Source organism: Mizuhopecten yessoensis, unplaced genomic scaffold, assembly GCF_002113885.1.
Source record: "Mizuhopecten yessoensis strain PY_sf001 unplaced genomic scaffold, ASM211388v2 scaffold7283, whole genome shotgun sequence".
Taxonomy (NCBI): domain Eukaryota; kingdom Metazoa; phylum Mollusca; class Bivalvia; order Pectinida; family Pectinidae; genus Mizuhopecten; species Mizuhopecten yessoensis.
Window position 1 is genome coordinate 640,570 of NW_018406970.1, and position 24,994 is coordinate 665,563.

Genomic DNA, 24,994 nt, shown 5'->3' on the forward strand with positions numbered 1-24,994 from the left:
CAATGCCTCACTTTTGGCCATTTGTTGAGCGTTCGCCCATGTGAGGAAGACTTTGGGTTCTGTCCCCTAGCCGAGACATACCAAAGTCTTTAAAAATGGTAGTTTCTACTCCTGCTTAAAGCTCAGCAAATTAGGAGTGGGACGACTGGTTCACCCGGTGTCAGTATGATGTGACCGGGTGGGGCGTCCTGCTGGGTGTCTTCGGCAATATGTTTCAATGAGGTAGCACTATAAAGTCGGCATTAGTTCCGCGCTATCACAGGGAGACAAAAATACATACACATACACTACACGCATGCATCTTGCACACAGGGGAGGCCGTCCTTAAATGACCTTAGCTGTTAATAGGACGTTAAACAAAATCAAACAAACAAACAAACAAACAATCTTGTGTAAGGATACTTTAAAAAAAACGAAATTTGCTGTCCTCATTGCAACATTTGGAATCTGTTAGTGTATATGATTTTTACTTACAACACGTGCTTGTATATGTATCGCTCAGGGTATAACTATATGAGCCGTAGCCGGCACAAATAACGTAAAGTCAAATTTATCAAGTTTGGAAAGGGTGAGTGGAAGTGTTAAAGAATGTTTTTCCAGGCAATGGTTTATTTTTCAGTTAATTTAATTTAATTATTGTTTTAAAGAGTGATAATTAGTTGAAGTATTCAGAATAGAAATGACATTTGCTAAACTATCGGAAAAGACACTCAACGTTTCGAACCGTTTATTTAGGATAATATTTACACTTGTATTACATAAAAAACGTGTTCTATACATTCTATTTGATACAGTGTTTAATGATTGATGACATATATAAAAACGTTTAACAATTCGTATAAATGCTATGGTTTTAGGATAGGGTTTGTGATTTTGGGCAACAAAAAACAATATATTGCGTAAAATCCAAGAATGTGAAAAACAAACCCACTGTGTCGTCGACCGCAGGGTTTTTCTCGCTGAAAGGTCCAGATGCTGTGCTATTTCGGTCGTAGCTATATTGATCACCGGCTTTCCCCAATAGATAAAACTAACCACACCGGACATCGACTTCAGGCTTTTTCATTATCTACTACATAAATGTGCGTTAAGAGTATTGAAGTGATTGTAAGGATTGATTGAATAGCTCCTTACACGTTTCTGATTGTAATGGATATATTGTTCTTCTGACCAATTCGAATTTTAAATATTTTGTATTGAATGTTAATCTATTTATACAATCTATACATAACGCTATCTTTTGTTCAACCTGAAAAAAAGCAAAATGACGATTTATGGTATTTTAGTTTATTCATGAATTGTTTGGCTTGATGAAAGTACGAAAGCTAAATAATAAGATTTAATGCAATTTAAACATTATTAGTTTAAGATCATCAAAGTGGTACATATTATATACACCTCGTGATGTTGACATGACCTGCTATTCCAGTTTATGGTTTAAAAGATTGAAAATTGTCAGTTTAACTGCAAATTGAACCTTAAAGCTCTCAACGCAATCTTTCCCTTTTTCGAGTCCAATTTATCTTAAACATTTATACTACTTGATGTTATTTCAATATACTTCTTATACTTAATAATAATCAGCGTTTAAATCATAGCCCCAGAAAAATGAAAGAAGCAGTGCATTTCATTTCAGTGTAATATGGAAATTCTGGACGGTTAACGTGTTATCCAAATGATAAGTTACCTAGCAATCGTCAAAAATACGTTTTTTCTCTGACCCTTCAATTCCTTAATATGAGTTTAAAGATTCTACGCTTTCGATTAGTAAATGTTTCTTGTAATGTTATACTACTTTTACCGCCGTATGCAACAAAACACAAAGAGATGGTCTCCGATGTAGTATTTTTTCATTTACAGTTTGTGGGCCCTAACAAGGACCGGTGGTAAACTCGAGGCAATGTCGACGTCCCCGATTGGTTTTTAAGGGCATGCTTTGAACATGTTTTAAATGATTTAAGTACAATATTTACACGTTATGTTGTGAACTATAAAATTGTCTATTTTGACATTGTACATGTATCAGAATTACTCAATCAAATTATCTTGGGGTAGCTCTGTCCTCATAATGTTCTTCATCATTGTATCACTAAGCTGGGTGAATGGGTGTGCACTGTGGGTACGTCATCATATATCCGCGCGTGCTGAAATCGTCGTCGCACAATCCTGTTTTCAACACCTATCAGATCCATTTTCAAAGCTAAATACAAAATCATGCACAAGATGTCTTCAAAGACGTTAGAACAATGCTATCTAGCTAAAGGTCCTTTTGGCGATGCTGATTTGGGTATGTTGTAGCATTATAGAATGATGAAAGGTCATTAGGTCAATCAAAAGCCGATAAACAATAGAATATCTAATGTATTAAATTATGCTGTTAAACATTTAGCGATTTATCACAAGCCGACACCAGGGAAGCAAAAAGAAAACCTAGTGCCATCACGCTACAACCTATCAAATTAAACATGATTTTTCGAGTTTCGATTTTCTTTAGAAATAATTAAATAGAATGTAAAAGTATCTCTCTTTTTAAGACTACTTATGTTAACCACTCTGAACGACATTGTTTTCAAAAGTACGTTTTTTTCGAGATGAGGATTTCTATTTCCGCTAAATCGACTCGGCAAATGAAATCAAGAGTTACGCAAATTTGATTGGATACTTCGTTCCCATCTGGAAAATCATACTGAAAACCCAAATACAACGTGATATACCTAATGTATTTTTTAGCCCTGTTCTGACACGACCATTGAATAGATGTATCGCCCTTAATCTGCTATTACTAGGTGTTTTGTCGTTATTTTGTTTCACTATTTAGCGTATACGATGATTCATGTTTCTGGTTGATGAATACATATAATTGACATGTTGTTGTTCAAACTTGGCAGCAAAAGCTAAACGAATGATGTTAGCACGAAGCTTGAAGCCAAGCAAGTGGAGTAAAAACAATTTGATAGAAACTTTTATAGAACGTGTAAACCTAATTTGGTATGGAGACACATTGACAGGAATATTAAGTTATTCTGCATGAAGTACATTTGGACAAAAGTACCAATCATCAGCTCACAGGAACTTAATCTGAATTCTCAAGTCCTGGCGACGCATAAATGAAAGCAAGACATATTGAAAATCAATTAACACTTCGATATAAAAAATAAATTAAAAAAATGTATCATCAGTTTTACTGTATATATACAAACAATGTACGTAATGAACGTGTCGCAACGTTACAAGACCGACTGGTCCCTTTTTCAAACTTTGACTGAGTGAGCGATTTGTATTTTGTTTAACCTGTACAACGATATGACGAAATTGTGTATTTTTAATACGTTTCGCCTATCGGTAGGCAGCGTATTCACACTGCATCAGATCGAAAATATAAATCGCTCACTCAGTCGGAGCTTGACCAAGGGTCCAGTCCGTCTTGAAACGTCGCAACACGTTTAAAACGTACATTGGTTGTGTTGTCTGGCACACCCTGAGGGGTGTGTACAGGGTATACTGCAGATGGTATAGGGGTCTGATGTCAGATAACATAGGAATTTAGACCACAGTCAAACTTCAATATATCCATTTCTCAGTTTGTACAGGCGTGGATCAAGGAGAGTGGGGCTTAGGGCAATAACGTCCTGATTAGGGTCCAGGGGCAATTAGCCATGGTAGAGTAGAGCAAAGTAAAAGGGTGTGGGTTGGGGGAGGGGTTTATTTAATAGATACATGTATCACTCATTTATAAAAAAAAATCCTTGGGGGGTTAGACATGTATATCTATGTGAGGATGCTCACAATCTCTTGTTCCACATGAAAACGTTATTTGCGTTGAAGGAAGATGATGTCATTTTCCTGAAATTTCAAGTTAAGGAGTCGCCATAATTAAGTACTTTTTATTACTTTGAGTCGTTCGACTTACCAGTTACAAAGTAACAAATATTATTTAAAGGCACTGTTGTGAAATGAAAGTGTGCCTGGGGCTGTCATTTCCTGACCGAGGGACAGCCAAAGTATCTTAACTGATTTACCTGTATATTGCTGTACGTGGTGGATAGATAATGAACTGGATTAATTGACATGGACTTAATTGCCTTGAAATCACAGAATGTGACCTTGATCAGGTACATTACATTAGAATCAAATCTGACCACAGGTGGATGGTCAATACATTAACACTGCCTACATTCTCAGGTAAAGATATCATATTGAAAGAAAAGTATCTGTCAGCGGGTGGTCATGTTGCCCTAACAACCTTTATAACGGCCACTAAAGTTGTGTATACCTTTAACAAGGGACAGGTCATTACCGCATGGCCAGCTGTATGCCTGTTATTTAAATTACCTCTTTGCTGCTCGTGTGGGGAACACACAGTAGACCCATGGGAGGAGGGCTGTAACGTCCATGTTTGTATTAACCGACATTTTAGTATTTTTTTATTTGTTTCTTCAGACTATTATGATAGTTGGAATAATTATCACGTAATGCGGTTTATAATGATGTTTTTTTTATCAACAATTCGTTTCGACAAATACATATTTCGTAAATCTTTCGACCGAACGTTTCACACACGCTTTTTAAATGGAAAAATGTAGACGCAAGTGCTACGGAACGATACGGAAGTGCTACGGAAACGCTTCGCAAGTGCTACGGGAATGCTACGGTAATGGAACGGTAGTACTACGGAAATGCTACGCAAGTGATACGCAGGTGCTACGCAAACGATACGCTGAAAGTGGAACAGCGAACGTGTACGGGTCTGTACATCAAATTTTGACACATTATCAGGTTTATTTGACTCCATCGTTGAAGGTTTTTAGCAATGTATTAACATATGTATTAACATATCTTTGCTCGTTATCCGTCTCAACGCTCAAGACATTGCATTATAATTGATTTTATACAAAATAATTTGGTGACTAATTATTCAAAATATACGGTTAAAAAAAGTATACAAGAAAGGTAAATGAATATCCTTTAAAATCCCGAACTGCATAGATAGAATTTTGCATAATTCGTGTATCTTTGGAATCAGTATCTTTGACCGTTGGAGACTATTTCCCGGATTTTACAAGAGAAATTATGTATTTGCAGTACATGAAACGCTTTCCATTTTCGTTTTGAAGTTCATGTTATTTCTTTGTTATGATGTCTCATTAGTTTTGGTTACTGCTCTGATCGATTTTAATTTTCCGATTCTTTTCGGAGTGTTAAACATGTCTTAACGCAAGGCGGAAACTGAAATATCATATTTCAGTATCAGATCCTAATGTAGAATATGCACGTTTCACTGTTAAGATTGAAGCATTTTCGATAAATAAACTCTTCTTATTTAGCAGTTAATTAGTAAAAAGGACGCATCTTCCAGAACCACAAGGTACCTGGAAGAGCCTGTGGAGCACCTGAAGCAGTGTTTAATGTCTTCTAGTTACCAACTACTGGATCGTCTTTGAAATAATTGGTACGTAGGGTGGCAAGGAGCAGGGAAATCAGTAAGTTACATTTTGTATCAAGTGCAAAAGCTTGCAATAATCTATTGTTTATATGGAAACTTGTGTATATAATAAACGCGAAGACCATCTGCACGCAAGTTAGCCTGGTACACTAAATGATCTTTGGTTCGATGAGTGAAATTGTTAATGCTTGTGTCTAGAATGTGTCTCCTTGTTTGCATAGAGTTGCAAATTTATTCAATAAACTGTCTGAAGTATCTGTCAACTGGTCCGACTGCATTCTCGGATTACAGAGGATATTTTTTACACGGATCAGACGTCGAAGCCTTTACAGATTGCGTTATAAATCCCTGGGACGGTTGGTCTTTGATAGATTGTGTAACGTTATGCAATTATAAAGCGTCCCTAACTCACTTTGGCAGCAAAAGTCTCAATCTGGGACCAGTGTATTACGCACTTGCTACTGCTCAGACAAATTCCATAACAAATAATGGTCACTAATTACCATCTACAAATATAATGGTATTATGGATGTTTGGGTCACGGATGGTAACTGGAAATGATTGACACTGACGTAGTACATTAACCTCGGAACCCAGCTGTTACAAGGATCATAACATCACTTAAGCAGCTCGGACAAGGGATTCTTAATGTTATGTTTCCGAAAACCATAATGCACCTATATCGTCTTTTGAATTAAGCAAAAATTCTTGAGATGTTTCATGTCGGCCAAATGTAAACTTATTGCAATGACCTTAAAATCAGTAAGTCGATGGGCAATATATCGAGTATCCAAAAAACACACCCATAAAGTTTGATACATAGGTACTTACTGCTTACATATCATGAATATATTCGTACAATACGTTTACACAATTAACTCAATTAGATAAACCCCCTGAAGAGTTACAAAATTGGGGATTTGCAACATTTGGGATCTTTCTGTTTGTTTCTATTTTTAACTATCTTTTATTTCCTAGCGCCTAGCTTTGCAACACTTCACTTTTGCCTTTAATGTTGAATGTTCGCCTAGGTGTGAAAGGGAATGGGTTCTGTCCCCAGGCCGGGACATACCAAAATCCTTAAAAATGGTAGTTGTTGTTCCGTGCCTAACATTCAGTATTTGGGGTATTGACAACAACTGTTTCACCCGTTGTTAGTATAATGTGACCGGGCGGAATGCTGTGCTGGGTGCCTTAGGCATGGTTTTTCAGTGAGATAGCACTATAAGGTCACACATACACACATGCACGCTTACACAACACACATGGAGGCACGTCCGTAATGACATTAGCTGTTAATAGGACGTTAAACAAAATCAAACTAAACCAAACCAATAATAGTGGTTTCCATCATTCGTTTTAAGAGAAAGGGGACGTAGCCGACCAGATAGGCCATCTTGATCATAATCTGTTCTTTTTTTGCAATTGGTGACATTGTCCGAACTTGTAAAACCAACGTATCCTGTAACGTGATGGACTGATTTTGAAAGGTTTGTGATGGACACTGTTAAGGCACGTTTTATTTGACGATACATAAGCTTTATAAATGGAACATATTCAACTGACACAAGTTTATGAGAAATAATGCTGTTGACAAATATTTCTGCGGATTTGCTAAGTACATGTCAACGAAACTTTTGCTGAATAACTGTAATTTAAATGACGATGTGATGATACATGTAAACCATACTTAAAACCTTAATGTTATACCAAAAAAAACCTCGAACCTTTATTATGGTCACATAACGTTATACTGCAGTCAGTTATCTTTTCCGATTCACTGTCTGTCCTACAGGTCCTTCGCAACAGAGATCTGAAATATATTTCAATTACAAAAATATTAACAGTATTACATAATATTACATGGAATTGTCATATTGTATTATGCTGGGCTCCCGGACATGTGGGGACACATGTGCTAGGTTATGAAAACGCATATCGGCCACAACAGCGGCTTTATTGCTACCACGTAGTGGTTTTAAACTTCATCGTACCAACTTTAAACCACTTATAACAAAGTTGATAGGACCAAACTTGGAAAATTATTGAAATAAGTGCGCGGACAACAACTTACACCCTATAAATAATGTAATCGGTGAATGGTATTCTAGCTACGAAGGAAGGTGCCGAAACGAAGGAATCTCTGCCTTTCTCCAGATGGGTCATTCACCAGGATGTCAATAACTATCTACAATGAAATATGTATCAGGTTACGTTGACCTTTAGCCAACTAGAGAAATTTTCTATGCAAAGGTGTCGGACTGTTCCAAAAGATACCAGTCAGTACAGCCGCCTTAAATTTTCAGGCCATGACATACAAACTTCCTTAAAATAAAGTTATTTCCTGCTTAACGTTCAGCATTTAGAGTAATGGCAAACACTGGTTCACCCGTTGTCGGTATATTGTGACAAGGCCGAATGCTGTGCTGAGTGCCATCGGCATGGTGTTTCAGTGAGATCGCACTTTCAATTCGGCATCAGACACGCGCTATTATAAGGAAACCATCATACAAACACACATACACATCGACAGATACGACCAAACACTGAACTTACAGCAGAAGAGGACAACATCTTTTATCACAATAGAAATGCAGGATCATACCATATTGTTCCAGTGATAGGCAAAGACAAGATCATTTCATTTTGACATCGAGACAATACCCTGCAATAACGTTACAATGACATACTCTAGACACAACGCTTCCATTCCGTTACTCGGACATTCTTAATACACGAACCTAGCCTTGCGTGACAGAAGTCAAAGAAATGCATACCACTCACGGCCGTATCCAATCGGTAGATTGAAAATACACAAAGCTCGACAGAAAATTTCCTGACATTGACAAATACCAGACTCGACCCTACTACGACACTATTATGAAAACACCAGACATAAATCGACAGACACCTGACACAATGCTACACTACCAATACACAGAAAAAAATAACACTCGACAATACAGTGCCAATAGAATGCAATGGAATCGACAAAACTCAACATCGTCGCCATAATGACACGTACTGGCCATACCTAGCCGCCACAATAAAAGAGGTTGACGGACACGAATCTCTTCGATCAATGCCCTATAGATGTACTGGTTGACACGACCCTGTTCCCAGACACCAGGTACGATGTTTGTGTTCGGTTTAAAGTTGTTCATCACAATCCACCAATGTGTTAATTAAACAACGCCACAGGGTTTAATAAGACCGGCTTCTGTTGATGTTTTCTTCAGCAAATCATTAGTTATATTGTTTTGTAACAATATTAATTAAATTTTCAACAGCAAATTATTTAATTGCTTTCGAAATGAGTAACCTACCTTAATGATGTTAAATATATAATTAGAATACAAAAACGCTTATTTGCATGATATTCTTAGCAGGCAATATTGTGAGTACATAAATGTTATCGAACAAGTGACAAATTGTTACCATTTGATTATATTTTTCGTTCTTGAATCATCAAATTTTATATAGATACGAAGTTTACAGATATTATTTAACAATTTGAATATTTACTAAGAGTTTGATGAACATAATAAACAGCCATCACGAGCTAATTGGAAACACATGCATGTTTACCGTTATGGAAGTAATCGTAAATGAATAATGGCGTTGCAAAGATTAAGCAAAACAATAACACCTTAGTGTTACCCAAGTGTTACCCAATAGTAGCTACAGTGAAGTCGAAAACCTTTACCAACTCCTCGCAGGTTTATCCAATGCGTCGTAAGGGAGGAATCTATAGTGGTTGGCATACTGTATCTAATACCAAATATTGAAGGTGAAATCATCTACAGTGCATGTGTGGGTGTGTTATATTCATCTTTTAAAGATTCAGCAATGAAAAAAATCCAGTTGATACCCACTAGTTGATAGTTGTCTATCCAATTATTTGTGAGTGAGGAAAACGATAGGGATTGTGAGAGAAAATAGTGAAATCGCCAGATATGTTACAGTGACGGGATTAGTGTCTGTAAGCAAATGGCTTTCATAAAAACATTGATATTTACATAAGCCTATTTTAACTGTGCCCATGTAAAAGGAGACGAAAAATGCACGGCCAGACCAGGGCTCGAACCCGGAACCCTCCGAACACTAGACGGATGCTCTAACAATTGATCTATCTGGTCGCCGACGATCGACCCACTCCAGTTCCGCTACATTCCTACCTCCTTTAACATAGTCTTCGACCCCGAAGACACTCGAGGGCCTATACCACATATGTGGGTATATTTCGTTTGGCGCCAAATGTAACAGGAGAGGAAAACTATACTGCAAGACCGTGTTCGAACCCGGGACCCTCCCAATTCTAGACGGATGCTCTACCAATTGAGCTTTCTGGTCGACCCAGTCCAGTTCCTCTACACCCACACAGTGCTGTTGATAACGTCAAAATATGTGTTTCGTTCGTAGAAAATTTGCAAAGATCCGCCCAAAGGTATTGTTGTCGACGTCATAGAGAGGTATGACGTGTTATAGTCAGGCTAAGTATTTGATGATTACTTCAGTTATCACAACACTGGTCATTGAGTAAAAATATGTGTAGACTGCAAATATATTTCATATTTTAAAGGTATTTAAATTCGTAATTGTTTACAAGATATGAACTCTTGGTATTTACTTATAATTAACATGTCAGAAAAGATACGTGATGCCCGTAATTCAACGTTGATAGTAAATTACAAAAAAAATCCAAAAAAATCTGTTTTACTGAAACACAAATTGATCAAGAACATCGTTCACTTCGCACTTATTCAATGGAGGTACGAATATTAATATTTATTTTGTTATGATGGAAACACCAACAATCTAGTAATAATGCAAACCAAGTTTGTTGTCTCCCTCAAACTTGATAGGCAAACAAGTCCTTACACAGACCTGATAAATTGAGCATGATAACGGTGGGTGTTTTTTTTTAACTCCGATGAAACCTTGTTTTAAGTAAATTGATTTTCATAAATCAAAACTATTACATAACATGATCACTTGAAACTGATATAATTGATCCAAACAATTAAACCAAAAAAAGTTTTAAATATAAAATCCTCCTGCAAACATAAGTAATGAGAACATGTGTTCATATTTATAGCACCATAATTGTCAAATGCTTATTTTATATTTGTGATAATTGCAATTTTAATTGCCTCATTATCAAAGCAAAATTATTTATTCATTATTGTACTAAATTTTTGCATCGTTGTATTTCTCTAAACATATTTTATTGATTTACTTCACAAAGATCCACACTGGGAATCCTCGTTTAGGATTTAATGGTTTTGCTAGGAAAAGGCCAAGGTTGTAAAAATGATATTATGTTCATATACTTTAAGCTGTCATATCTGAAATGTTTGTATCCCTACAAACAGAATATATATGACTTTTTAAGTGTCTTCTGCAGGAAATCGCCCAGTTTATGTTAGAAAATGAAAACCATTAACCGGCAACTGTACACGACACGCTGTCAAAAATATGTACCGATATGATGCATGCAATATTTAGTGTATAAGAAGCGTAAGTTAACTATACCGTCTTCTCACGGAAAAGTGATCAAAGTAACCTTTCTGCTAAATTGTACAACCGTGCATGTTCGGGGAAAGAACAGGCCTGATGAATCACACTTTATGGTTTGAAAAGACGACTAATTAAGGACACTTGCATAATCTTTGTTTCCAATGTGTATCTTCCAATGAGCACAGGGAAAAGACCAAATGTGATCTACCCCCATTGCAACACTTGAGATCACTTCCGTTTCCTATATTTCTTGTCTACTTGTTGTCTGCCCGGCGGTGTCTCCCGTCCTCATATGACCCCAGCTGTTGCATGGATGTTAAATAAACCCCATATAAATAAGCGCAGTGTTCAGACACATATATTGTTGCATCCTTTATCAATGTCTTTTAGCATTTTGTAACAAAACCTGTTTTTATTTATATTATAAAGCATTGTATAAATAATCAATGACGCAATATTTCTATGTTAATCTCAAATTAAGTAAAATGAGTATCTAGGTACAAAATCAGCGTATTTAAGCGCCGCGTTCCACTAGTAGGCATGCTGGGAGTATTTTTCCAATGCATCAGACACTGTAAAACTTGATGAAAGCAGATGATGTCGTTGCTTTCAATTTTGTAAAGTACAAAAAAGAGTGGCATACGTCAGAAAGTAACAGGTTTATTTATGTTGGCGTTCACACAAGCATCAAATCCAGCTGAGGGGACGATCTCCAAACACATTTGGAAGCCTGACTACTTCATCATGACATTATCCTGACCCAAAAGACCTAAACCAAGTTAGAGCACCGATTAATTGGTCTCTTAAAACTTACCCAGGGCATTGTCACACAAAAGCAGTATTTATCACAGTGATAATTAATATGGTATAGCTTAAACTGTAATCAGGGACTCACCTGATTGATGCGCTGGTGTATTTTTGTACGAGTTAAGTACAGCCCTGTTGGCGATTCTAAACTACTGTTTCCGATAAACTGTGATATATATTGAAACTCCCAAGATAGAGCTGTACAGGCAGGTTAGGTTTAATGTATACAGGTCTTTATTAAATACTGTCAAAGGGTACATATTCTCACATGCTGCATATTTTAAGGTCAATTCAATCTTACTAACACATGTTTATACTGTAAAACAAAGATAATATCAATTTTATATATTCCAAAATCAATTTTATTTTGTTATGAGTTTGATTAGTATATATATATATCGAACAAACTTTGTCGAATAATCTTCCACAGCGTGTGAACGAACGAGCAATAAGGTTGCTTTTCATCATTATTTAGAAAAAAAATAGTATTGTGGTGCATCACTAAGGAATAAGTAGTATAAAATGGAAAACGTTTTTAATTGAAATGTAAGAATATCATATTAATACGTCGGTAACGCAGGAGAAAAATAATCAGATTATGTTTTTTTTATATTTCATGTATTATGACGTGAAAATACCTTTGTATGACGTAGATATCCTTAGCAAGTATCCTCGATGAAGCATCGGACACTTAGACACTTATCCTTCTTCTCCTTGTACTTTTTATGAGTCTTCATTAAAAGAATATTTTATTACTACTGTTTTGTTGTCAATTTAGCGTTGTCATTTTTCATTATTTTTATTTATTATTGAATTCAATTAAANGGGGGGGGGGGGGGGGGGGAGATTTTTTTTTAAATTAAGTAATTTAACAGAACCATAATGACAACATTTCAGACTATCAATGACATATTTTGCCTCTGCAAATATATGTACTCAAAATCTTTAAATTAGGCATAGATGAATAGAGTGCGTTCGAATCTCAAAATAGCAACTGTCATCAAAATATTTTCAATTAAAATGACTTCCTAACTTGTATGAGAAGTTTTAAATCTATCGCTAATTCAAATCAAATATGGTCGGATAAAAACGTACTCTAGATTATGGTCTGATAAAAGACGTTCTCTAGAATGATGGTCCTTTATTAAATACCGTCACTTTTGTACCATAAACGAGTGTAAATTCAAATGTTGTATACAGCAAGCAATTTTATACAAAATATGTGTTATCTGGAAAGAAATGTTTGAGGCCAGATGAAACACTGTATCTCCGTCGAGAACACCTATTATTTACACGTGGGTTTTCAGTACTTTTTTTACACTTTTCAAACGCCTGATTCTGACGTTATGTTATGAAGATTTTTGTACATCACTAAACATACTAGAAATACGTACAAACAAAACACCTGTATTGGTGTTAAATACGAGGGCCCGTATTTATGAAACCGTTCTCAGGCTCAAACATGTATTATTTCTGCAGGTCAAACGATAAAAACGTCGAAGGTAAACATTGAAAACAGTATTTGGCTTTAAGTCTCTTCAAATGCTTTCCAAATCATTGACAAAATTGACATTATTATTAAATTTTAACCGGAACAAGAACGTAGGTTTGAGCATAAAAATACATGCTTGAGAACGACAACGGTTTCATGAATGCAGGCCCTGTGTATACAGTAATATAGGTTTGCATTGCTCGAATCAGTTAAAGAATGACAGATATGATAATTCCTTTTAATTTATATCTTGAAAGAATAAGCCACTTTTTGTCGTAAGAGGTTGCCAATGTGCCGCCCCACCCTGCAAAGCAGGAGTTTTTCGTCTATGTCCTATGAAACCAGAATTGACCTGCTGTCCCAATTGATTCAATCAAGAACTGTCTGTTTCTATTCCTTGCACCCAATACAGAAATATACCACGTCATACCCCGTGCTAGATTTTTCTATTTCGCCCGACCTGTCTTGTACCTTTACGTGACATTGCCCAGAATTTGTTCACAAAGATCTATTCATCCGCTCATTAACGACTCTGCATTGTAGATATTCTGTTCTGTCGCTTTGTGTATAGTTTCGATATTTTAGATATTGTAAGAGTCCTGATGTGGTAGATAAAATATAATCTACGCTGTTGAATGCATTGTCTTCTTTGTAAAGACGGGATACATTTTTTTGCGCGGAAGCATTCAATTATACTTTATTAGTGTGGAAGCCATATTTATTTGAGGCCCTAGACGGGAAATCTGCAGTCTAAGCGAAATTGAATATTTTGTTGTTTTCGAACTAAAAGGTGCGAGAAAAAAAACAAATTACCTATAGCTGAGGCGTGAGCTATTATGTTACAGAAGCTTAGCCCTCGACTGAGATAACCTTATCACGTTCAGTTCTCACTACCCTAATTTATCTTGTCGATGGTGTCCACCTAAGCACACAACCTCATATGACCTTAGCTGTTGGCGTGAATCATCAAACAAACAAAAACAGATTGTCTTTGTATATGTAGTGTCGATAATTGCGCAGGCAACAAAGCACAGACGGCTAGCAACCCGTTTATAACTACATTGTATCTTGTCCTCGTCAGACGGGTTGTTATTGGTATTGTTAGGCTTTTTGTACCATTGACCCTACGAATACTACAGAATGATATAAATCTGTGGCCAACACGGGTTCACAATAACGAGTTGAAAGCTGTAACAGAAGAAAGAGTGCATACTCGAGATGGACATAGAGTACATATAAATGTGTCTGGTTTAGTCCATTGCCTGTCAATAAGTAATGAATGACGAACTGTCCAAAAAAGTCTGCATTGGTTGGTTTGTCTCGAATTATTCTATATGTAATTACAAGTTTGACATAAGTAAAATTTTCCGCTTGAGTAAGTATTCATTATCCACGAATTCATGTACTCACGAAATGGTGTTTCGTCGAGAAACCATAAAAGTACACTACTTTTATGAACTTAACTAAAAAATTTTGGTTGCAATGTTTTCAATATCAATATTAAATAGAAATATTTTCAACAAAAAATATATATAGTATTAAAATAACTCATATTGAAGAACACCAATAAATCTAAAAACTAAAACATTATCAGTTTATGAAATCAAGAGCGCAAACTTAACAGCAAACACAAGGATAAAAATGTAGATCAAGTAGTTTGTTGCGGTCAGTTGATAAAGAAGAAATCTGAAATGAAATGCAAGTAAGGCGGTGCCTCCTGTCTGGAATATAAATGTGGGTCTTTAGAAATTCTCAAGATTTTCACGCCTGACACACAATACACCGTAACCCAACTATAATTAAGAAAGATTGGTCACACAAACGTATTTAACTGATTCCTAAGAGAAACAAAAAAAGAAACGGGAGACCTAATCCTATTGCCATCTATATGGAGATGATTTAATGATGTTTGATACTGGTGACCAACGCATCATCGGACATATATAACGGACAGTTTTATCTACGTTTCTAGCCGTCACAATTAAATTACTAAACTGTGTCAGTGGTATTGTGTTTTTTCCCCACCAGTCCAATAGAATGGAGCAGCCGACTAATAACATCAAGTCCTATTGGAGAGAATCTGAATATATACTCAGCGGAGGTTTTTTGTTTATGGTCTACTTTGACCAGCATCACGAAAATGTGCTAGAATAATGGATTTTTTATCCTATGGATGTAGCAGCAATCATTTCATCAAATGACAAACTTTATAAATACGTATTTGGTTTTATAACCATCTGCGATCTGCTATCTCTGGGATGAAAAATATCAGAACCATACGTTATGCCTAACATGTGACCTATTTATTAAACGTCATAATACGGTTTGAGAATCGTGTGCAGAAGATGAATAAAAGTACGCCGATACGTATCGCGGCGAATACTTTCCTTATTTCCTTTACCTAATTATCGCCACCGTGTGAAATGTACTGACTTAAAAAATCGTAAAATGTCTATAGATAAGGCATGTCTTGGCGCTTGTGTAACATTGTCTCACACAACGGTGATTAAATATCAAGGATTTATCTATGACGTCATAATCTGTGAATAGATATGACGTCAATGTTCCAACACTTATATCATTGCATGCATGTTTTGAATCGTTTTGAAAGCTCATACACATGTATGTAATGAAAATTAATTAGGTACAAAACTATATTTCTTATGAATCTTCAAACTTATTCCAGCATTAACGTTTCGGAATGGTCTTTTATTCATCATGTCGTGCAAATTTACTTTGAATCTACTCGTATCAAATATTATTAATTACATATATTTTAATCAAAATAATCTGACTATATATGTTGAAAATGTATCAAAGCGTTTTATAAGGCCCCCGCTCCTGCTACATGAAGATATTTTAAATCTTTACTTTGTCCATTTGTATCCTGTTTTTTGCCACATGTAGGGGCCCCGGTGGCCAAGTGGTTAAGGCGTCTGACATTCTGCTACCACTAGCCCTCCACCAATGGGTCGCGGGTTCGAGACTTAAGTGGAGCAGTGGCCAGATACTGACCGTAGGTCGGTTGATTTTCTCCGGGAACTCCGGCTTTTCTCCACCAAAAGCTGTTAATAGGACGTGAAACACAAACAAACCAAACTTAACCAATAATCTGATTTCTTAATCCGTCTCTCAGTTTCATTTTAAAAAGTGTGTGTGGTGTGTATAGCTTGAAATCTTCAATATATAGTCACACAATGTGGTTTGCATGTACATGAACAGCTTTGTTTGACCAAGTGTCCCATATCGAGAGTAGTATAACCTATATTTGTACCTCTAATTTCAATTGTTGATACAATTTTCTAGACAAACATTTTCACCTTAAGCTTCCAAATGTGGTACACAGGTAGACTTTGGAAAGGGGGAGTGTCACAACCTGATCAACGTGACCTTTGTTTTGACCTTCATATCCAAGGAATGAAAAAGTTTGTCAGAGGCATGATGTCATGGTAACCAATTTGACTCAAATAATTTAAAAGAAAAATTGTCCAAATCAGGAATATCCAGCAATTACAAAAATGTTACAGGTGTAACAGTCAGTGTGGTGAATTGACAACATTTTACGTCATTTGCCTTTCGACGTCGACTCGGAAAATTCGTGAATAAAAGTTATGTTTACTCGTATTTCTAATGACTATATTATGCACTTCCGCATAATCCTCTTCAATATCTTTACAGATGGTTTACACGAGTAAGTGAATAAGTAAATATTTTATTAAATACAAAAAAAAAAAAAAAAACACAAAAAACACTTGATTACCATGTTTTGTTCCCGGTAACTTCATTTATGAATTTCGTACATTATACATATAATATGCCATTATTAAAATATCTATAAACATGGCAAATTCATATGTCTGCATGAAAGGCAAATTATATTGAGCCCCATGCGCTGTGTAAACACCATAATCATATTTGAGTGTCAATGAGAATGACTTTACAAGGGGGGATAATCTGTTTATATATAACAACACTCGGCCGTTACTATCGAGCGAGATCATAATATGTACCTTACTTTTGGCAGTGTCCGTCTTATGCAGAGAGAACTAATTAAATTCGGGCCATAACGAACCATGTTCAGGTTTCTATTTTATCAAACTGGCAAACACACTGAGTGTAAAAACATCGCAAAATAGAAAACCTTAAATGTATTGCAATGCCCTACCTTATATATATTGACCCTGGAAAAAACTATAACGTCTTCCTTCTTGATCTCACTCGATTGTTCGGAAATGATTTCCCTTTTACTACATCGACGAATCTATTCACCATGACCCCGATGTATCCTTCAATACCTGATATAACGGCTTAACTTAATACATTTACATATGTTCTACATTGCAAAGATGTAACATTTCTAAGTCATTACAGATTTTTAAGAGCACAACTCTAACGTGATTTCATGTACAACAATTCAGTTACGAAGTCACAATCACAACATTTGAGATACCTGGATTTCGACAGTTAAAAATTGTTATTGGCTATTCTCATAATGTACTTGAGGGATCTTTCGCAAATTTGATATGCATGTTCCCTTAGCCCTTGGTTGTGCATGTTTTGGATTTCGGATTTAGATTTAGACATTTACTATTAACATAAATCGATTAAACAGATAAGAGAAAAAGAAGCGAAAATATCAAACTGAAATACTGGGATTTTCTCTTGATTTAGTTTCCCTTGCGCATCGCTTCATATCTTTTCTGCGTGTTTAAGTGTACTGGTTTTAGCGTACTAAACGTTTTATTTGGACGAAGCTGTTTGGGCTTATGAGTGCAATCTTGAATCTCGTAAATCGCAGAAAATAAACTCGATGATTAGGATTTTTTTTTTTTTTTTTTTTTTTTTTCAAAATATACTACGAAATTATTATACTGGGTGTACAGTGGGTGTCGGGGATCAAAACCTATTGGTAATAGAGTGGTATATCGGCAACTTCCTTGGAACAAGCATGGACAAATCATTAACGTATGTATGCAAGTGAGTCATGTGTCGAGTGAAATCCGGTATTTTATGGTATTGATAATATGTCCTTTTGTTGTCTAATTGTAGAAATGGACCAAAATTAACGGACGACGCAAAGGCGAAAGCCGATTAAATTAGATCATCTCCAAATATAAGTGCACTTACAGTATTGGATTGTTCTGCAGTTTGTCTTTGTTATTCAAACAGTTACAGAATGTTCATTTTTCTTGTTTTCTAGGTAGTGCGGATGCTGATCGTGATTGTCGGGGTGTTCGCCACACTATGGCTGCCATACCGAGCTATGGTAGTATACAACTCATTTTCAAGACATAAATATCTTGATACTTGGTTTCTTCTCTTCTGTCGAGTCATGATCTACATCAACAGTGCCATAAACCCGATCCTCTACAACGCCATGTCTGTCAAGTTTCGACGGGCCTTCCAGAAAGTGCTTTGTTGTGGTAAGAGATCATGTAATTTAAACAGCGCCCTCTGTTGGCTTTTATTGTAGTTCATGATACCATTAAGCATGATGTTATTAATTTCTTGTCTGTATCTTGACGTGAATCGGCGAAATATACAATGTATGTAATGAGTTACTGTTTTAAAGACGATTTTTTGGTCTTGTTCATCTGAAACAGTGTGTTTTCTTTTGCATCAAACTCTTTAATCTACATTACAGTCAAAGACTTTGAACAGGTTCTGATTTATTTTACTCTTCACAATTGTTGATTCAAGCTTTCATTTTATTTTATTTTTTTTGCTAAATTCCTTGTTAACTTTAATATGTACATTTTGAATGTGCTTCAAAGAACCAATATCCACTAAGAGTGATGCATTTGAATTGGAGGTAATATAATGTTTTGTATCGAATTTGTTATTATGTTCCTTTTGTTTTTATAGGCATACGTCATATGAAACATCAAAATGAGATATACAGTGATGGAGTATGCTATGAACGGACAACTCTTGCAGCGAACAGGAGTCATCACCAAGAAAACACATACCTAATGCTGCCTCACAAGGCCCTTTCGAAATCCTCGGAGTCCGTCAATGACACTCGAGGCTCAGCAGTGAAAATAACGCTATAGCATGCTGCTCATTTATCATCTGATGTACCAAGTGTCAACTCTCAGGATGTATGTGTATTGAAGTTTTTATCTAGACATGCCATTCTCAGCATAGCTATACATACTTGTATATTGTTAGCATTAAGCTACTTGCTACATTGAAACAAATACATTTCTCCCTTCTGAACCACTTCATAAATGGATATAATATCACGTGATGATTATCAAGATGCATGTTACAATCTAGTTGTACTTACACCTGTACACATCAGGCACGAATCCACAGCATTGTCAGCATAAAAATCAACACCGTGTTGAAGTAACAAATGCACAAGGTCATCAATCACCTGACTAATGGACGTAGTAATAAGCAACACCCGGTTGTAAGGAAGCCTGACATTGACAGAATGAAATATCAACATCCGGTTGCAATTGAATGTGTAAACAGTCAACGTCAATATCCACATCTGCTTGACGTTCCAAATGTACGTTATAAGCATACATGATATCTTGTACGAATACGTGAATAAAGGTCAGCATCCGGTTGTACTAATGCTTGAAGATTGTCTGCATAAATGTCAACATCCAGATGTTTTAACATATATACACTGCAATATCCGGTTATTATGACATGTGGACACTGTCTTCAGCAATATCGACATCTGGCTAGGGTATTTCTTATGGGCTTATTCTCTCTCGTATATATCTGAATATCTGATTGTTTCCACACGTTTACATTCATGTTAAACAACTAAACGTTAACATCAGGTTGTGTGAATATTCAGGAAAAAATCCATATATACGATTATAAAGTCTTATTAATTATGCAGTTCGTTCAATCTTGACTGCTGTGAGAGGCTCTCGTCGCCATGCAAACAATACATAAAGACTGACTACATCAATATCCGACAAGTGTATCACACCATATATACGGGGTATACGTAACTCAAACAGTCAGTTGCTTGTCCATTATTTTGGAACATAATAATATATAAAACAAAACAAAAACACTTCTTGATATTTTAAATTGTATGTTATATTGAGGCAATGAATTATATATTGCACTTAGTTGTTCCTTTGTTTTATTTTCCTGACGAATTCCATTGACATGATTATTAAACAAGTATCCATTTAACACTATTATTGGGATATTTCCGCAACAGTCTAATTTTGTCCTTTTTTGCTCTACTGAATGAAGTAAAATAAGTATGTGGGAAGGGCGAATTTAAAACAGGGCTACTATAGATGGATGTTATCGGCGAAGGGCGAATATTTGAAAGATGAATCTTCTCCGGTTAACAGTATGTATTTATCAAGAAATAGTTACAAAGACAATCCGGTCGTAGAAGTTGAATATTTATACTGCTGATTGTACATGTACAAATTAACTATATTGCTTATTTATTCTGCAAAACATAATTTGTATACGGTTAACACTCTTGTGACCTAGCTCCAAAAGCAATCCATTATATTATCTGCATGGTACACCAGATCATTATGTATCGTACTGTTTACATATATATACCGGGAAGTTTCACCGCAACCAAATTTTCGATTTTTTGCCCTGCGGCACGAGGGCGAATTTATCATGAAAGCGAATACTAGTACACCACATACCATATATACTATTTACAATTGAAAGGCGATATTAAAATCGATAAAGAAGAGTTATTGTTAAGTAGAGGATTCAAAAGAAAATCCACGATTTTGCAAGGGGTTCCCACACAAGGAGCGTCTTACGAATCGTGTATGACGTGACAATAGTTATATATTCATTTCTAAATTCCCCACTTGCATAGGGTGAATAGTCAAAGAAAATCATCAACATTAAATATGGTCTTATAAACGCCGCTGTAAATATATTACAGGAGTGATTAGCTACAATCCGGGATGTCAGGAGACTGTATTAAATGGGGCCTTCTTTACGTTTATCGGAGCGGTCGTCGCTAAATAATACATACATGTAGCTCTCAAAGCGATTCTTCGCATTTGTTGCTAGTTAGAACGTTTCCAGATGATGCTTTCAGTTAGATCGATCAATTAACGAGAATGTACAATCGTCTTCATTCGTAACGAAATGTGATAAATCTACTTAAATAAGAGATACGTGTTCAAATCACACACAATGTTTCGATGCAAAATCGAGAATTCTACCGAAATGGATGTGTCGCCTGCCTCAACTTATGTGGAATGATGGCTGATTGCAATGAAACTTTGGGAGTAAGTATATACTAATCGAACTTTATCACAATCTGGTAATTTCTTCCACATATATAATCATATCAGTTTATAATCTACGATTGCTACTGGCAGATATATTGGATCCACGTTCAAATGAAAAAGGATCGAAATCAAATAGGAGTTATTAATTGACTATTAGTACATCTATGTGTAGAATGTTCCATAAAAAATAAAGCCTTTCTTTCAAAATTTACGTACCAGACGGAAACTTTAATACTTATTGCAAATTCAGATTCTACGATAAGTGTAGATAGCTTCATAAAATCAAACAAATCTGTCTAGAGTGATCGCACAAAAACCGTGTGACTGTAAAACTAACCAAGATGGACGCTGGCGGTCATGATCATTTTAGGACTTTGAAGGTACTGTATATATAGCACGAAGAACATTTTAGCGACTGACGAAGTGACCTATATACGTCAGCTTTGCGTCGCAGGATAATAGATGTGATCTATCTAGATTGTTCTACACCCAAAATTGTCTCCTGTTGGCATCCTCGTGATTCTTCCTGTCTTTGTCATCAAAAATATATGCAATTTCTACAAGGACTATTTAAACTTATAAAGCTTTAACGTTGAAAGGGTGACTGCTCCTCTGCTCCCATACATATCTTGTCCGTTCAGGCTTGATCCGCTTGAGAAAACTGAACTCAATATTCTCTGAAGTGAAACATGTTAAAATATGTGTGCAGTTCTTATTGTTTTCATTGTGTTGTCATTGAAATCCTTACAGTCACTTTTGGTTTAATCTTTCAAAATTTCTCTAATGCAATTAATAATAATTGTGGTGTCATTAAGTAAATTAGGTATCTAGGGAACAAGGGCCTGTTTTATTTGCACAGAAATCGGAAATGTTATTTCAGAAGGTGCGTTTAGTTAAGCAGATTACTATTCAGCAGGGAGAGGGAATTTAGTATGTTGGTTTGTATTTGTCATGTAAGACCATTTCAATTCTACAAACGGCTAAATCAGTGATTTCTTTTTGTGTGATAACATGTGGTACAGTCTTATAAACGCTGAAATAGTTCTTGATATCTTCTTACATGTATGCATATATACGGAAAGATAAAATAACCCTTACCTTAACCCTTCACTCTAATCTTAAAACCTTAATCCTTATCTTAATATCTAAAAAAAAAGGAATTATCATTACCCCATCTTAAAGTACAACCCTAACTCCTCATACTGTATGATGGAATTACCTTTTCCTTGTATTCGGCTTGACTCTTGAATGCAACTTTTACAACGTATATCAATTAACACTTAAAATTTACATATTATATGATAGGTAAACAAGTATTGTGAAAAGTTTAATGCAAATATTCTCGTTGGATAATGATGTTTATTCAGCCTTGTTAGTATTTCTCCACAATTTCCACAACTCTTGAACACAAATGCGAAAAGTGTTGTTTAACTGCGGAATTCACGCTCTGTGATCGATGAAAAATCCCTCCGTTCATCGTAATACGTGAACAACCTACGTCTTCAGAAGCACGTTATGACAGTTTAGGGAATTCCTACAGCAGCTTTGGATAACAAAAGGTCGCGTGACGTCCCCTGGAAAGGTTCATGCCTAGGCTGTCACGTACATATTTACATCAATAAATAGTAACGAAGGGTAATAGTTTCCGCGACGTCCAGTGACGTACATTAGTAATACTCACCACCGCGTTGATGTTTTATAAGACAAATAAGCAAACCGCCTGTGCCATGGTTAGCAAGTTGCAAATACGTGCAATTACCAATTCATGTTGAATTACCTTGTTAATGGGTAAATTTTAACTAGATGGACAACAACGTAACAGTGACGTTAAAGTAAGCTAAATTGGCGAACCACAAAATTCATTTAAAGGCGACAAGAATGCCTACTAAGCTTAATTTGCGTTAAAAAAAATGCCTGCAATTACATAAGCGTCCTGATCACATCGGAATGCAAACACTGCAGGTTATCGAATAACTTTATAAAGGTGTTTATTATACAATCGTTTCCTGTTACTTCAGCTATCGCTACTATAAAGTCGGCATCAGTTCCGCGCTATTACAAGAAGACAAACACGAACATATCGCAGCCTCCCAAAATACATACACATACACTACACGCATGCATCTTGCACACAGGGGAGGCCGTCCTTAAATGACCTTAGCTGTTAATAGGACGTTAAACAAAATCAAACAAACAAACAAACAAATAATTCGTGTGATACAGTAACCAGTCAAAAGTGGGTTTTTTTTACAAATAGTCAAATTAATCCAGTTGTCTCACGATCTAGTCCCTCCTCATCCGCGCTCAGCCTATGTTATTTCTGTAGTATTTTTGTGTTGGTCAATGGTTTAGAACAAAAACCGTTATTGTCGTTCAGTTATACAGTTTATTGTTACAATTTCATCCGAAATATTTCAGGAGTATTATCATATTTCACTATGATTTGGCGTTCCTTCCTTATCCTCTCTACTTCACAGTAAAACTAATTGGTAGGGGGCCGAAATAAGTTTCTGTTTACGATACGTTCACGGGAAGAATCGAGTGTTTTCTACGAAAACGCCATTGAAGGGACCAAGACTGATCTGCTGACCCCCTTGCAACACTTTATCGTTTCCTATCTTTTCTTTCTTCGTTCTTTTCAATCTACTTTTTCTTCCTGGCGGTGTTCCCCTGTATATATATGACCCTGTCTGTTGCGAGGACGTTAAATCATAAAGTCCCCTAGGTACCCCTTATTTATTCATTTTATTACTGCTATTTGTTATATCCATGGTAGTTTTGTATCATTTGGTGCCCCTCCTGCAATAGACCTTTCCCATACCTTTCCTGGCAATATTTTGCTTCTGGCTTTTATGTTGAGCATTTGCCCAGATGAGAAAGGCAATGGGTTCTGTCCCCAGGCCAGGACATACCAACGTCCTTAAAAATGGGGAATATAGCAACAACTGGTTCACCCGTTGTCAGTATAATGTGGCCGGGTGGAATACTGTGCTGGGTGCCTTCGACATGGTATTTCAGTGAAAAAGCACTATACAGTCGACAACAGAACCGCGCTATCACAAGTAGGCAAGTACGCCAACATACCCTGTCTCCTGCACACACATGCACACATGTACGCATGCACAACACACATGGAGGCACGTCTTCAAATGACCTTAGCTGTTTATAGAACGTTCAAAAAATGAAATCAGAACCAAACCTTAACTTTCCATGCCCGGGCACTGTTTTCTATTTCTTAGTACTCAAGTGGCTATAACGTACTTAGGTATTATTTCACTCATTTGTAAACCTGCTGTGTTACAGTACTGCTCGCCCTTAGTTTGGTTTCGTTTTGATTTAGCTTCTTTAACGTCCATTTACAGCTAAGGCGAGGCTAGGACGAGCCTCCATCTGTGTATGCGTACTTGTGTGTATGTGTGCAGGAGGCAGAATATGTTGATATAGTTTCCAACTGCTCGCCTTTGGAACCCCTGCATT

The 24,994-nt window shown here is 36.2% G+C and overlaps 1 protein-coding gene across 1 annotated transcript in view; it reads left to right on the forward strand.

Annotated features, from left to right (window-relative positions):
* LOC110453412 (thyrotropin-releasing hormone receptor-like) overlaps positions 1 to 20,333 on the forward strand; it is a 34,000-nt gene extending 13,667 nt beyond the window's left edge. Inside the window, exons 2-3 of the mRNA XM_021502353.1 lie at positions 18,463 to 18,685; positions 19,128 to 20,333. Of these exons, the coding sequence (XP_021358028.1) occupies positions 18,463 to 18,685; positions 19,128 to 19,315 (411 nt within the window). The 3' untranslated portion in view covers positions 19,316 to 20,333. The remainder of the gene's footprint in view (positions 1 to 18,462; positions 18,686 to 19,127) is intronic.
* The last annotated feature ends 4,661 nt before the right edge of the window (positions 20,334 to 24,994 follow it).